Raw genomic sequence first — 17015 nt, 5'->3', positions numbered from 1 at the left:
CATTGTTGGTTGTTTCTTCAAGTAAAAATAGTGCTCCATGAAAAAAAGAGTGTTAGTTCAGCCGGCTTGCAACTCAAGCATTATACTAACTTTTTTTATATAGTTTATTACCAAGTTGGTTTCCATATAACATCCAGTGCTCTTCCCCACAAGTGCCCCTCTCCATGACCATCCCTCCCTTTCCCCCCTCTTGCTTCAGCCCTCAGTTTGTTCTCAGCATTCAAAAGTCTCTCATGATTTGCCTCACACCTCTATTTTTTGAGCATTCACAGGTTGGGGAGGGGCAGAGAGAAAGAATCCCAAGCAGGCTCTGCTCTGTGAGTGCACAGCTGATGAGGGCCTCAAACTCACAAACCGATCTGTGAGATCCTGACCTGAGCCCGAACCAGGAGTTGGAAGCTTAATCAACTGAGCCACCCAGCTAGTGTTTTTTCTTGAGCAAAAGCTGATTTTGGATGCAGCAGAAGTACTATGCATACTTTCTATTTGGTCACATAAGATTAATAGAATATGTAAATCAATATTTGAGATTTAATAAAATATTCCCTTTTTTTGAAGGATCTAAGAAAGCCTGGATGTGTTTTGGAATAGTGAGGGTGCATAGTTGTGATACAGTGACTTGCTCAAAGAACTCGTGCAACTGCCTCGATTTGTGCAGTTGCAGCTGTTTTATGCACCATTGTTTTGCATCATCAGTGCAAAGATGACCACAGGAGAAAAGGCAAATAGCATGTTGGTATTTTTATGAGAATAGTTTTTACTTATGGGACCCTTTTAGCATCCTGGGGGAATCCCCAAGGCTTCATTGACTACTCTTGGAGATTTGCTACTATGGTGGAAAGATTTATTCTTTATTCTTATGATGGTATATTCATTTCTCACAACTGCAGTTATTTTTGACATAGGGTTAAAACATCTTGCCTTGTTTTTTACTTTTGTGTTGCTTGGGCTACAATTAAATTATAAAAAGCTCTAATTATAAGTTGTTGGTATTTCTAAATGAGTTTTTGTTCTAGCCAGTTTGTTTTACTTGTCAGACACGACACAGTAAATACTCCAGATAGTTTTTTTTAAAGTAGTTTATTGTCAAATTGGTTTCCATACAACACCCAGTGCTCTTCCCCACAAGTGCCCTCCTCCATCACCACCACCTCTTTTCCTCCCTCCCCCTTCCCCCTCAACCCTCGGTTCATTTTCAGTATTCAGTAGTCTCTCAGGTTTTGCATCCCTCTCTCTCCCCAACTCTCTTTCCCTCTTCCCCTCCCCCTGGTCCTCCATTAGGTTTCTCCTGTTCTCCTGTTAGACATATGAGTGCAAACATATAATATCTGTCCTTCTCCGCCTGACTTATTTTGCTTAGCATGTCACCCTCGAGGTCCATCCACTTTGCTACAAATGGCCACATTTCATTCTTTCTCATTGCCATGTAGTACTCCATTGTGTATATATACCACATCTTCTTGATCCATTCATCAGGTGATGGACATTTAGGTTCTTTCCATGTTTTGGCTATTGTTGACATTGCTGCTATCAACATTGGGGTACAAGTGCTCCTATGCATCAGCACTTCTGTACCCAGCGGATACTCCAGATAGTTTTAGTGAAGAAGTTTAATACAGGGGATTGGGTTCTTAAAAAAAATCACTGGAAGTACTAGAGCAGGGATCTCCAGCCTTCGGAAATGATCCCCAGATTCTTGCAGGACTGGCCAGCCTAGGAAGCAGCTCCCTGTGCCACAGTTAGGCAGGTAGTGAATCAGGAGGCTGCCTCTGGGACAGTTCAAGAACATACTTCTGGAGCTGCAACAAGAGAACAAGCAGTCAGGGTTAGGTAACTGCCACTGAGCTGGGCCCGAACATTGGAATGTGGAGTCTAGTTGCCACTTCTGCTCTATCTCTTGACATCCCGAATCTGGAAATTGGACACTGGAATGCTCTGTGGAACAACACGTATCTGTTCAGTCATGCTGGAGAAAATAGCCAAAAGCAGCAGGATAATGGTTTCCCCCTCACTCCTGCCTTCTCAGTTCAGTGTTAGTGCATCTGGCTGGTGCAACCTAAATTCTGTTCAGAGCCTTAGCTGCAAGTAAATTGGGAAACTAGATTTGTTTGTTTAATCTTCTAGCTTTTGTAGCTGAAGAAAGCACACTAGGAGGATGAGAGACTGGAGTCTGAGGGCTAGTTAATCATATCCCACATACCAGTTTTTCGGCTTTGTGATTTTCAAATGATTTTTTTGTCACTTCCATTATTGTTTCTTTACTCACTTGAGTTCTAGTCATTTAATAACCAAGGTAGTTCTCAGTTTTTGAGGCCCATTTGTGCCTCTCTAGTCCTCACTGCTGCTTCAACAGTTTTTAAGCTGGGCTGGATAGCTACACCCGGGTGACATCCATCTGCAACTGTTGTCTAGATGGACTTGGGTCTTTTAAGCAAGACTTAGGACACTTTGGCTTGCTGGTCTGTGTAGGCATGCGCCATCATTTTAGTTACCTTACTGTATTCTGTTCTACATTTTACTTGACTGAATTTTTTTGGACCCCCCCTTTACTACATTTTCATGAGGTTTTGTTGTACTCTCTAAAGACATTTAAAAAACACCTTCAATAGCCAACTAATATTTCTAATAATCTTGTAAGCTGTTGTTCAGAGAAAGAAAATGTGGATAACAATAGAAGTAGACTTTTAAAACTATCAGTATACATTATTTCTTGCTCCCTAAGTGTGGCATATTCTTTTGAGTAACTATATATAACCCTACAGTCGGTTGGTAAAATACAGGCACCTTATTTCCAATTGCCAACCCCTTTTCACATTTCCATTCTTGAAAAATTCTTTTATAAGATTTACAGCCAAAAAAATTATTTTTAAGGTGGCTCAATATAAAAGCTCTCCAGAATACCTGCAGCCATAAGCCCAACCTCACAAAGATAAGGTAATAACAGTTGTAGCTTTTTCTCTTTCTTACCATGCTGTTGTGTAGTCCCCTACTTAGTAATATGTTATGGTTCTTAGGGTAGTTGGAGGTATTATTGCCATCTTTTGAGTGAAGGAAATTGGCCAATATATATTAGGGAATTGGATTAAAAAGTGTTTTTTTCTGAGGGTAGTAATAGTTGTAGCCGTTATTCTTTGGAAGAATAATACTTATAGCACCAAGGCTATTTTCTTTCTCACAAAAGAAAATAGTATCATTTATGTGTATATTTCTTGCTTTTTTTGAATGAAAAGGACTGCATGTTCATTCAGTAATCCGGATGGTAGACAAGTGTTTAAAATAGAAAGTGAAAGGTCCCGATACTTCCTCTTCCCATAACACTCAAAATAACTACTGTTAACAGTTTAGTACATTCTTCCAGTCTTTAAAAAAATGCATATATAAACATATTTTATGGTCAGTTTCTGAAACATAATTTTTGAGATCTCTGTTATTATTACACTTTGATAGATAATGTGTAGGTGGTAGCATGCATGAATTGTAATGAGTATATATTTGGATTAACTTCAGAAAGCATAAATATAACTTTATGTTGATTTCAATTTTTTGCTGGGAAAGAACCTATTTTTTTAGCAGTCTTTTTGCTTATTAGCTTTTAATCAGAGGCTTCACGGTAAATATTGAGATTCCTCTGCAATGAAAAATATTTATGCTCTTACTGCTTTGGGCATCTAGGGAAGAACATTAAGTTTTAAAATAGAACCAATGTAAAATGTGTTTGCATTCCCCTCAGAGAGGCTCTTACGGAGAACTAAGTTGGTGCTGACTTTGGTTTGAAAGGATATATGGGAGTACAATCCCTATGATGAGAATTACCTTTATTTTGTTTGACTTTTAATTTTGAGAAAGATAGTTTTGCTTTTCAGATGTGATTGATCTCACTGGAGATGATAAAGATGATCTTCAGAGAGCAATTGCCTTGAGTTTGGCGGAATCAAACAGGGCATTCAGGGAGACTGGAATAACTGATGAGGAGCAAGCCATTAGCAGGTAAAAACACGATTTGTATAAAGTAGATGTAAGTACTATTTATAACAAATAATAATTGACTTTAATCTAAATACATCACTAATAAACTTTAGTACTGTTTTTATATTTTCTGTAACCAAAAGTTTCATATTCTAGTTCTCATTGCATTTGGAGCTTAGATTTTCAGGATTTTGGAATGGCATTATAAGGCATTAATTTAGGTGTACGTTTAATTATTTTCTTGATTATTCTTCTCCCCCTCATCTCTTTTGGATATACTGCCCGATTCAGTTTATAGTCATTTATAGCAGGGGTTAGCAACCTTTTTCTGTAAAGGGCCAGTAGTAAATGTTTTAGGCTTTTGTTGGCCACATGGTTTCTGTCACAGTTACTCAGCTCGAGTAGTGTAGTGCCAAAACAGCCATAGATAATACGTAATGTAATGAGTGTGGCTATGGTCCAATAAATCTTGATTTTGTAAACAGGCTGCCAACTGGATATAGCCCATGGGCCTTGATTATCTATCTTCTGATCTATAATACAATAGTATATTTATAGGTTTGTTTTTTTTTTTAAATTGGCTAAATTCCAAGATGTGTGATCGAATGCATCTTTTGATTTAATAATAAAAACTTTTTAGTTTGAAACATTCTGATTCATCAGTGGATCAAATAAAAATAAATTGAATTTTTTCATGGAACAATGTATATTTTAAAACAATCTTTATAACTATAATCTTGTAAACAGCTTTGTGGATGTAGTGGTAACTCTTTAGTTGAAGGTGAATGATCTTTTAAGAAGTTAAATGATTTTCCAAAAGCACACAACTGAGGTAAATCTTACGACTCCAGTGTTCATTACCCTCTGATGTGGTTGTTTGGTAGCAGAAGGTACCAGCTTTCTCAGATAATTTCCCTTGGCACGATATCAAAAATGTATTTCATTCTAAGTAATCTGAGATTACTGTATGACGGGAGATGCCTCAAAATGCTGTGTTTAGCAAAGGCACATAAATTTTCTAGTAATACTTTTTAATGTCTTTAAATGTTACTTTGTAAGACATTAAGATGGAAAGACTTAAATTAAAATTCTTTTTTGTTTCAGTTGGGGCTAATTTCAATTAATGCCAGCAATTTTAAATGAAAAACCAAAAATTTAGACATTATCTTTAGACATTTTAATTCAGCTTTTTTTGGTGAAGGATATAGAGAAATAGTAAAATTTGTTTTTGCTTCAAAAAATAGATTGGAATGAAATAATTGTCTTGAATAATTATAAAACTTTGCAGTACTTAAACTTTGATATTTCATATTTTAAACATGAAATAGGTGAGTTGGATTTCATATTTAAGGGGAATGATCTAGTAAGTGTAAAAGATTATAAAATAGAATGTATACTATAATGCAAATCTTGTTTTTAAAAGTATGTATATTATTATTTAAGTGAATTCATATTAGTATACAAAAAAAGTCTGGAAGCTTATATATCAAATAGTGTCACTAGTTTTATATCATGTGTTTTCTGAATAAAACAGCATATTACTAATTAGTTAATAAATAAAAATAACTTGCAAGTTAGAAATTAAAACTATTCCTAATTTGTTATTTAATGTATATGTTATTTATTGTTCTAGATACTCATTTTTGTACAAATGGGAACCTATATCTCTTAAGATAATGTTCTTTTTTATTCTTGGTATTTTAAATTTTAATATACTTTTAAAATAGTGAGTACTTTATAAATATTTTTATTGTACATAACATTGCAGAGATTTGATGTATTGTAATATGCCATAAAATTTTACATAAAGTTATACTCCGTAGAAGTAAAATGTCACACTAATTTAGTTGCAAAATGTTAGTCTTTGTGGTATGTGTAGATTTTATAAGTTACAGTTAAAAAAATGTAAAGTGTAAAATGTGCAGTTAATAAGCACATATGTAAATCGTACTGTGTCAGACGGGTGCCTGGGTGACTCAGTCAGTTAAGGGTCTGACCTCGACGCCAGTCTCCATCTCACGGTTCATAGGTTTGGGCTCCAATTCGAGCTCTGTGTTGATAGCCTGGAGCCTGCTTCAGATTCTGTCTCTCTCTTTCTCTCTGCCCCTCCCCTGCTTACTCTCTGGCTCGCGATCTCTCTCAAAAATAAATAAACATTTAAAAAAAAAGAGTTGGATCCTTAACTGACCAAGCCACCCAGGCGCCATGGGGAATTTAGTGTTGAATGGTGTTGGTTTTGTGTTGTCTCTAGGTCCTGGCAGAATCAAAAGTATATTCTTAGTCTAGGAAAGTGTCTTCATCCTTGGCCTCGGAGAACCCCCTTCAGTAACTCTACAGCACCACACACACTTGGAAAAAAAATTACCATGAGAATCTGCAAGAACAGTAGGCAGTAAAAGGGTATTTAGATACTGTGATTGATAGAGTTATGCTTTAGCTTTTAAAGGAGAGAAGAAATCCTTGACAATATGACCTTTGAAAATATGACCTAGCACATTTAAAAAAGAACTGAAAATATCTTTTGGAAATGAAAATGAGAATTATCAAGGTAATACTAGAAGAGAAAACAGAATAGGCTTAATAGATTAAAAATAGCTAAAGAAGGGGGGGGGTCATGATGACAGGGTGTGTGATTGAAGCCTGCATCGGGCTTTGCACTGAACATGGTGCCTCCTTGGATTCTCGCACCCTCTCTCTGCCCCTCTCCCCACTTGCACTTGAATTCTCTCTCTCTCTCTCTTTCTCAAATAAAAACAAACAAAAAACACACAAAAAAGAAGTAGCTAAAAAACATATTATACTTTAAGGTGTGTAGGAGAAGAAATTCTCCAACTTGTAACAGATAGCTAAAAAAGATGAAAAATATGGAGATAGGTTAAAGACATGGAAAATAAAGTGAGTAGGTTTAACATAATTTAATTGGTATTACTGAAGGAGAGGAGAGAGTGACTCCAAAGCCAAATTTAAAGAGATAATCATTGAGAATTTTTCAGAAACAGAAAAAATTACCTATAATTTCACAAAACCCAACAAATCCTAGTTGGGAAAATTGAAAGAAACCCACACCTCGATTCATGATAATGATACTCCAGAACTCTTGAGACTGAGAAAATCTTAAAAATATTCACAGAGAAAAAAGGTGGAATTATCCTAAAAATAGTGACAGTGAAGGTGAAAAATGACACAAATTTACACAGTAGTAAGGCACACGAAAATCATGAAATGATATTCAGTGAATGAAAAGAACTGCCAGGATTCTTTCCTCAGTGAAACTGAGGAAAGTCTCACCAGGGCACTTTTCCTTGTGAGTCAGCTTCCAAGGGCAGTTCTAGAAGACTGAACGTGAGGTGGTGTACTGTCTCCACTGCTACAGAATCAGTATGTACCATTCTGGTAGTTGTAATTTTACCTCTTTTTGCAATAATTTTCTACTTGAACCTGACCTTTCATCTAGAAGGGTAGGTGCAAGAAGATAAAAAGAAATTTTTACAAAATTTACAGGGGCTCATTGTGCCTCCCATGTGGGCCTCCTCCATGGGCCGCTGTAGAGGAGCTGAGTGAGCAGTGTGCTCAGCTGACTATTCACTTTTTACACTCCAAGACCATTCAGTCCAATGAGAAAATCCAGGGGTCTGAGCTGGAGTTAAGTTTGGGAGCTACCTGGTGTAGGGGGTTTACCAACCAGAATGGTCTGCTGTGGTCATTAGGGAAAGAAAAAAGCATCATGTCCAGGAATGGTTATGGTGAGATTCTGAATTTTTAAAATAGTTCTCTTTTTTTATTAAAATAATTTTTTTAATGTTTGGTTTTTTTTGAGAGAAAGACACAGAATGCGAGTGGGAGGAGGCAGAGAGAGGGAGACACAGAATCTGAAGCAGGTTCTAGGTTCTGAGTTGTCAGCACAGAGCCCGATGCAGGGCTTGAACTCATGAATGGTGGGATCGTGACTTGAGCCTAAGTCAGACACTTAACCAACAGAGCCACCCAGGCGCCCTTAAAATGGATCTTAACTCCTGCCCTGTTCACCCTGGTCTTAGGAAGCTGCTGTGAGAGGAAACTGCCTGTGTTGAACAGGAGCAGGTGAGGCAGTCAATTATAAATAGTTTTAGTTGGTTTGTGAAAATAATACTAAGGCTCAACAATACCAGATGCCTGTGGATCATAGAAGATCCATAGAATGCTTTAATTACTATTTAATTACTATTCCATTTTTTGAGTCATTTCTTTTTCTTAAAAATTTTTAATGTTTTTATTTATTTTTGAGAGAGGGAGACAGCATGAGCAGGGGAGGGTCAGAGAGAGAGGGAGACACAGAATCTGAAGACAGGCTCCAGGCTCTGAGCTAGCTGTCCGCACAGAGTCTTGACACAGGGATTGAACCCACGAACCAAGAGATCATGACCTGAGCCGAAATCAGACGCTTAATCGACTGAGCCCCCCAGGCACCCGTATTTTTTGAGTCATTTCTGACCATTGTCAGATTACAAGGGTTCTGGAAAAATTGAAAATATGAAACAGATTAGTTTCAAGGAATGCAAGACTGTGGCCAGAATTGACTGATTAGATGGGAACAGCAACGCTCTAACTGGAAACTGTCAATAGTGGAGCACCACTGCTCTTCCCAAGAAGGGCAGAGGCCAGTAAATGGGGAGAGGTGAGCGAGTGGCCAAAGGTTCTGTGTAGTCAGTCTTCCAGAATTGGGCAGGAGCCTTATCCCATACAGTGTGTCCTGCCTCACCACCAGAGAAACAGACCAACTTTTGTCAGGAGTCACATACCTGACGGGCAGGCAGTGGTAGCCTCTGTGTCAGAACCATAGAATCTCCTCATTTGTATTGCACCATGTGATTGCGGATATGTTGTCTTGTTGGGTAAAATTGCAGCAGTGTGGCCATCTGGGTAGTGCAGACGTGCCGAGTCGTCCCATTAGAGAACAGGCACCACAGTACCTCTGTCACAATGGCTAAAATGAAACAGCAGGACTACTACAAATATTGGCCAGCACAGGGAGTACCTGGAACTGTCATGTATTCTTGGTAGGGGTGTATAATGGAATTCCCACTTTGGAAAATTGGGTCCTTATGATGAATTTCAGCATATGCTATGCTAGTACGTAGTGTTTCCATTCCTAGGTATAGACCCCTGAAAAAGGAGTCCATTAGTTTTATTGCTAATAACTAAAAACTGAACAATTAAAACTTGACACAAAAGAGTAACTGCTGTATGATTTCATTTCTGTGATGTTTAAGGACAGGCAAAACTAATTTACAGTGATAGAAGTCCGAATGGTGATTTCCTGGGAGGTGGAAAGGACATTCTTGGTTGTAAAAAGGCTATGAGAGAATTTTCTAGAATAATGGATATTTTCTGTATTTCGATCTGGGTGGTAATCACTGAGCTGTACATTCAAGATTGTGTATCTTGTATGCAAATTATCCCCTACAAAGTACTCTTTCCAAAAAAAGGATGCTTTGAGCCATGTTGATTGATAATCAATATGCAAAAATTATTCTATATACAAAAGGAATGACAGGGAGAAATTTTAAAAAGCTGCCATTTATAACATAAAACTGTGAAAGACAAGAATAAATTTAATGAATGTGCAAGAACTTCCAAGAAGAAAATTAGTGAATATCATTGAGACACATTAATGAATATCTAAATAATTGGAAACATGTTGTATGATTGGAGGACTGAATGTTGTAAAAATGGTCAGTTCCCTTAAACTGACCGATGGATATAGTGTGATCCTAATAATACCATTTTTTAAAAAAAGGAACATCAACAAAATTTTCCTCTCTTCCTTCTTTCCTCCTTCCCTCCCTCCTTTTCACTTTCCTTCCCCTCTTTCCCCCTGCCCTTCCCCCGCCCCTTCCCTCTTTCTTTTTCATATTCTTTTTTTGTTGGTCTATACAGCTTAAATGATATGTGTGTTTTTCAGTGAGTATGACGTTTCCCTCAATGTACTTAGTTGATCTAAAGTGGGATGTATTCAACATTACTGCTATGATGCAATTTAAATAAGTTAAATATAATTAACACTGCAAACACAATAAAACTAGCATAAAAACCCAAAAGCCAAAATCTGTACTATAAAAATTTAATGGGAAAAACGAGCGTTTGTGTTTTAAATATTCCATATAGAGTGTGGAAGGAAAAGAGCAAAACATTTTGTCATCTTTTTTATTGCTGCATGGTCATGGCCAGTGTTGAGAAGATAAGAAAGCAGGTGATGGGTAGTAGGGATTGGTTTTTGATTTGTGGCTTTTGAGGTTGCCTCTCTCGGCTTGCTATATTTTGCTATAAGCTCTTTCTAAGCTCTCTGATATTTGCAGTGTTAGTTTTGCTTTTTTTTCCCCCTCTCTCGGCTGGCAGACTTAATATCTGGATTTGTAGCTATTGCATACTTTTTATTTCAGAGCATGGGTAGTATCAGTACCTTTACTCTGGTGAGGTCAGGGAAGGAACCCTTATTTATGTAGAGCCTGGCATTGTAGAAAGTTTATATTCATTTTGCCAGTACTAGACTATAGAAAAGGGATGGGGTCTTGAGAATAAAGTAATATTTGGGCTAGAGATTGGCCTTTTGCTAAATAAAAAGCAAAGACATAGCCACATCTAATATCTTAATCGTTTTACTTTTAACATTTGTTTAGCCCTTAGTATTTATCGTATGTGCTCTAGGAATGAAAGAAATCTGTGTTTTTGCCCTCCAGATGCTGATGGGAGAGACTTGCTGAGTAAAAATATTCTTGGTGCACTGTGATAAATGTACTAATAGTTTTTTAGGAGCCAGGAAGAGGTGGTAGGAGACTCACTGAAGTATGTTGTAAGTCACTGGTGGTTCAAAACTGAATGTGTTGTAAGCTCTAAATTAAGATCACAAAGTCATGGCAGTCTTTCGTCCACCATTTTTTAGTGTGATAGGTCTGCCATGTGGTGTGCTGTAGGGATATTACCACAAACCTATTTCTTTAAAACCCGTATTCTTGTTACAATGAATGATGAGATCTACCGTGTGACTGAGTTGAAGATGTCTTTTACATAAGACCACTGGGACTAATTCTTCTTTTCTTATTTGTGATATCGCTACTTTCTCTAGCAATCTCTCATTGCTTGTTTTATTCATTATAACACTATTTACCAATGCTGAAATAAGTTTCTTTATTTATACTCCTAAATATACATATGCATTGCAAAAAGAACAAAATTGTCAAATGAACGCACTCTAATTTGTAAAAGTCAATAAAAAGTTAACTATACCTTCTTATATACAGCAGTCTTTTGTGTTATATTTCCCTTTTGTATACCGTATATTAACATTTTTGAGCGTAAACTAATTTCCTTGTACAAAATCAGTTTGTTCTAGTATATTATTTTGTAATATGGAACTGTAAATTTGAACAGTAGGATGTCTTTCAAGTTGGCTTTTTTACTTTTTTTTTCCCCCTTTATGTTCTTAAAAACTTGGTAATAGTGGGATGTTCTAGATAAATTCTTTCTCTGACCCATTTCACCTAACTAAATATTTCCAAGGAGTTCTGGTACCTTTTAGTGGTAAATAATTTACAAGAAAAAGCCTCCTAGGGGCTGTGGTTGCATGTGAGATCTGATTTTTGGGCAGAGTACTGTTGCTAAAATTGCAGTTTTAAAAGTTACAGAGGTATTGCATACTGTTTATTTTCATTTTTATTTTTATTTTATTTTTTAAAGTTTATTTCTTTTGAGAGAGAGTTCACATGTGTCCAGGTGGGAGATGGGCAGAGAAAGAGGGAGAGAGAGAGAGGGGTTGATTTCCACGAACTGTGAGGTCATGGCCTGAGCCTAAATCAAGAGTCAGACACTTATCAATTAAGCAACTCAGGCGCCTCTAAACTGTTCATTTATAAATGTTTGAGTTTGATCTTTGCATTTCAACGTGTCATGTTGTTACCTGCTACTTTTTAGGATGTGGTTTCATTGATTCCAAAAGAGACTTTATCCTGTATTCACATAACTTAGTTTAAGTGATGAATCTTATTGTATCTAAAAATATCTTAATACTGTTAAAGATAAAAGTATAATTTACTTTCCCCCCATAATTAGGGAATATATATAGCTATATGAATTTGACATTAATCTGATAGGGCCTGAATTGAAAATAAAGATGGTGTAGCATGAATGAGATTTTGTTAAGTAGCCAAAATGTTTGAAAAACTTATTCTTGATGAAGTCTTTTTAATTAACACAAAATGGGTTAAGACACTTTGAATATTAGTTATGCTTATTTAGAGTAGTAAGTGACAGGTTTTGAACAAGCAAACAGCAGCATGTTGTTGCTGCTTAGGAAGAAAAGCATGATTAAGCAAAGTTACATTATTCTTGCCATGTTTAGATGCATTTAAGATATTCTCTAGATAAGCTTATTTTGAAGAGATAAATCTTTTATTATTCTGATATCTATGTAGGTAAGCTTTTGGGTGAAGAAAAACTATTTTCTTTATTTAGCTGTCATAGAGTCATAGAACCCTGGAACTGAAAGGAACTCTAGAATTTACCTTTTCTTTTTTGTTTAATAGAAAAGGAAATAATGGTCAGTGGAGTAAAAGTGCAGTTTGTTTAGAAATGTTTTCTTGATGATCCAAACCAATTATTATTAATAATCTAGTCATTATTTTATTTTATAAATATTTACTAGAGTGATTTCTTAGAACATTTACATAGGTGCTATATTCCTGGTATTAAACATCAAGTTTGTTGAAACATAATTTAACATAATGTATTTTCTGTTTGATAACACTGCCTTTTTACATTTGAAATTTCCTTTTTCTTAGGAAAAAAGGCTGCATGTCTCTTAATCTGTTTGCCACTGCTATGTTCTTAAAGAAAACTAACTTCTACTTCAGTAAAGTTAGTGTTTAATATTAATTCCCCAGATACATGATCCGCAGCTTAAGTAATTAAAATCTTTAGTTTGTGGTATATTTCCTGGGCTACAGCACTAAATTAATAGTGTACTTTTTTTTTTTTTATCATTTTCATTCATTGCTTAAGAGTTCTTGAAGCCAGCATAGCAGAAAATAAAGCCTGTTTAAAGAGAACGCCTACAGAAGTTTGGAGGGATTCTCGAAACCCTTATGATAGAAAAAGACAGGACAAAACTCCTGTGGGACTAAAGAATGTTGGCAGTACTTGCTGGTTTAGTGCTGTTATTCAGGTAAGGATCTTCATGCAGATCTTTGGTGGGCATGATAGCAATGGAAAGGAGGCTGGGGTGTGTTTTTCTTAAATGGTGTACTTTAAACATAAGTGCGGACAAGGTTTTAATATGCCCGTCTGTGCAGTGAACTAGCTTGTGGACTGCCCAACTCCTCTCTCTTCTCTCCTCCTCACCCCAGATAGAGCTTTAACAGTGGAGCCGCACTTGTGCCTTTCGCTTAGGAATTAATCTCATCCTTCATTGTCATTAGGAGTTATTATCAGAGTAGAAAGAGTGAAAAACATTTTGTACGTATTTCTCTGTGAATCTTGAGAAGATAACCAAGATATGAAAGCAGAACTGTTATTTTCTGTTATACTCAAATCAGAGTTATTGCATATGATGGAAGATGTTATTCATAGAATTATAGTCATTTAACGTACTTATGTTCTTAATATAAAGAGGCATTTTGTTTGAGGAGGGTATAGACTGACATAGTTTTCCAAACATATGATGTAAAGAATAAGTATTGATAAATCAGAGTAATGCATTTTTTTAACTTGAAAATCCCTTAATGGAAATTTTCTTGACATCTTTATTCTAAAATGAAAAATCTTTATATGCATAGTTGTGCATCTGCTCCTCAATTTAGACTAGTTTTCTTTTTTTTTCTTTATAGATACAAGTATCCTAATTCTTTAGTATTCTCAGGTAGACGTTGGTAATGTTACCCATCAGATTTCAAAACATGAAATTAAATGATCTCCTTAAAACAACCTATGGATAAGAACATACTCTTAATTTTTATGACCTTGTAGTAAAATCTTTTGTTTACTTTCCTAATACAGTTGAATTGTAGCTTATAATTTAGTATTCCTGATAAGTACTGTTTAAATCATTGTGTATGCCATTTCTTTTTATGTTCAAAATATCTCTAAATTCTGTAGTTTTCCAAACCTGTATATGATGATATAAACTTTTATGTGGCATTAAAGCAACTAACTAGTTATTTAATTCATTTTCTATAAGATTGTTAATTGTGTTCTGTGATTTTAACTTCTTTTCTACTTCAGTGTTATAATTTCCAACTGTTGCTACCCCCCCCTTTTTTGCTTGGTATGTAACATACAATTTGATTTCCTTTGGTTTTCTAATTTATGTCTCTATGGTGTATACAAGTTAGTAAGTAATATACTATGTTACTATTAAAATGTTAAGGAATACCTGAATTAACATAAATCTGTAATAATACCTTTGTTCCTGTCATTGATTATGTATTCATTATTCATGTACTTGACAGTAATATCTACAATTTTATTAGAGTCTTTATGTCTTGCTTTACTTTGCTTTGCACTGTAAGAGCTTTTACATTTTATTGTTCAATCTAAATTTTATAATTTAGACCTTATTTAAAAAATACGAAGCATGGTTTGAAGGCTGTGATGTAAGTCTTCAAATATGCTTTGCTGCCTGGGCTTGGACAAGTAGATACTATCTATATGCACTTCAGTGGCCAATTAATGAGGCTCATTGATTAGATAGAAGCTTCTTTTAGAAATCTGTTAGAAGAAAGTACTTGCAAATAATCAATATTTGTTAGTTAGAATAGATGCTTTTTATTTTTCTACGCCATACTATAAGAAAGGCCTATTTAAAATAATAAGTATATTCATACTAATAGAGATGGGGATAACCCTTTTTGTTTTCATAGGAATAACATCTTTAGTATTTTAGTTCAAAAATTTTTTTAATTTCTTTTAATATTTATTTTTTAGAGAGGGAGTGAGAGAGAGTGTGTGAACAGCGGAGGGGCAGAGAGAGAGGGAGACACAGAATCCAAAGCAGGCTCCAGGCTCTGAGCTGTCAGCACAGAGCCCGACACAGGGCTTGAACTCGAGAACCCCAAGATCATGACCTGATTCAAAGTGGGATGCTTAACTGACTGAGCCACCCAGGTGCCCCCAGAATTTTATTTTAAAAAGAAGAAATTAAGCAAAGTGTTTTTGTGCAGGCATCTGTTTTTCAGTCATTGTGGAAATCAAAATTTTGATTCTTCAAAGAGTAGATTTTAAGTTATATAGTAGTTTTTACATATTAAATTGATTGCACATGGAAGAATAGCATCTTTAAATATTTTATTTAAGTTTATTTATTTTTGAGAGGGAGGAAGAGAGAGAGAGAGAAAACACAGGTGGGGGAGGGGCAGAGAGAGAGGGAGACACAGAATCTGAGGCCGGCTCGGAGCTGTCAGGGGCTTGAACTCATGAACTGTGTGATCCTGACTCGAGATGAAGTTGGACGCTTAACTGACTGAACCACCCCGTGGCCCTGATTCAAATTTGAAACAGTTGTCTATCTATTTCTACTCTAAGTGGTGTTTGCTGATCTTAGCTTTTGTTTTACTCTCAAATTTTTGGTGTTTTATGGTGGGGAAGAGAACGGACTACAAAAAATTGCTTGTCTTATTTAAAATTTGAAGTAATTGTACTAATTTTTAAATTTTACCTCAGATTAGTAGCTATATATATAACTGGTAACGTAGCCTTAACCGCACTCCTAACATAGGCTAGTATAGGGTTCTTGGGATTATTGTTGTTATTATTTTTTGCAAAATCTAGACACATAAAAGTGATCTCTAGTCTTGAAAAGTTTGGGTTATAATGAAGTATTAAGATTATTGGGTTTTGGCTTTGTGGGAATACATTACACCTCAGGTTTTGGAAAATTGTGCGTGGGAAGAAAAATTTGTCAAAAGACCACCTCAAGTTTGGTTTTGTTTTGCTTTTTTGCCGTAATTTTAAAATCTGTTATTCTATTTTTATTTAGCTTTTCATTTTTATCTCTAGTAATTAAAATCTTTATTTTTTTCATTTTAGGACATTATTTTTTAATTCCATAGATATTATCTGAAATGTAAAATTTACCATCATAAATGGAATTTTTCACCTATGAAAGAAAAGTTGAGCAGTAAATCTCTTGTTAGTGTTGGAAGTTTCTTATTGTATTTTCCACAGTGAATTGGAATGTGTTCAAACTGTGACGTATAAAATTTGCTCAGGGGGATGGAATTTACCTAAGTTGGCAGGACTAGTGTGAAACTGGGACTTCTTTTCCTTTTAAGTATATCTGCCAATTACAGACATTTACTTGGATTATAAACCTCTACCTGCCGAGTATGTAGCAGAATAGGCTCCAGAGGATACTGCTTTGTTAATTCTTTTAGGTACTGGGACCAATATTTTGGGAGAAAAGGGAAACAATATCAGAAAGGGACTATAAATGGCTCAAATCTTTTGGATGCTAGCAATATTAGCTTGACCATCCTGGATTGGATATTAACTTGTTATCTTGTAGGAGTATTTTTATTCTGGAACTTATATGTAAAAAGGAGTATGTGGAGCTCTTTTTCTCCAATAGGGTATCAGTGAAATGAGGTAGTTATTTAGAGATACATGTTCTCCTCCCTTGCTGGTTTGGGGTATAATTCATGGATTCTCATGATGACGCTTGGTGCCTTTCCCATTTGGATGCCTCTGCTTATACTTTGTTTGCCTTGGACAGCCCCAGTTCACTTCTGTTGTAGATACATTGATGCCTATTAATAATCTTAAAACTATTTCACACTCAAAAGGGTTGTGAGTTGAAAGATGGAGGAGAGAATCACCTTCCTCATGAATCATATAATTCCAGGTTGACTAAAATACAAGCTTCCTGTGGGCAGAGCACAGATTTTCTAGGTTATTGTTTTATAGCAGTATATATAGTACAGTGTCTAACACATTGGAAGAGCCCTTTAAGTAATTATTGAATGGGTGAATGAAAGAACCAAAAAGGAGCATATATTTATTATATGTGGTGGAATTGAAAATGT

General features: G+C 35.7%; 1 protein-coding gene across 8 annotated transcripts in view; it reads left to right on the top strand.

Annotated features, from left to right (window-relative positions):
- The window catches only part of USP25 (ubiquitin specific peptidase 25), a 140796-nt gene that overhangs the window by 37093 nt on the left and 86688 nt on the right, over positions 1 to 17015 (top strand). For 7 of the 8 annotated variants that reach the window (XM_029939125.1, XM_029939122.1, XM_029939124.1 and 4 more), the window contains 2 exons: positions 3864 to 3987; positions 13000 to 13162. The exons of the other annotated variant lie outside the window; for it this stretch is intronic. In XM_029939125.1, the coding sequence (XP_029794985.1) occupies positions 3864 to 3987; positions 13000 to 13162 (287 nt within the window). The remainder of the gene's footprint in view (positions 1 to 3863; positions 3988 to 12999; positions 13163 to 17015) is intronic. 8 annotated transcript variants of the gene reach the window in all.

This window comes from Suricata suricatta, chromosome 5 (genome assembly GCF_006229205.1).
Source record: "Suricata suricatta isolate VVHF042 chromosome 5, meerkat_22Aug2017_6uvM2_HiC, whole genome shotgun sequence".
Taxonomy (NCBI): domain Eukaryota; kingdom Metazoa; phylum Chordata; class Mammalia; order Carnivora; family Herpestidae; genus Suricata; species Suricata suricatta.
This window is presented reverse-complemented; position numbering and strand designations above follow the sequence as displayed.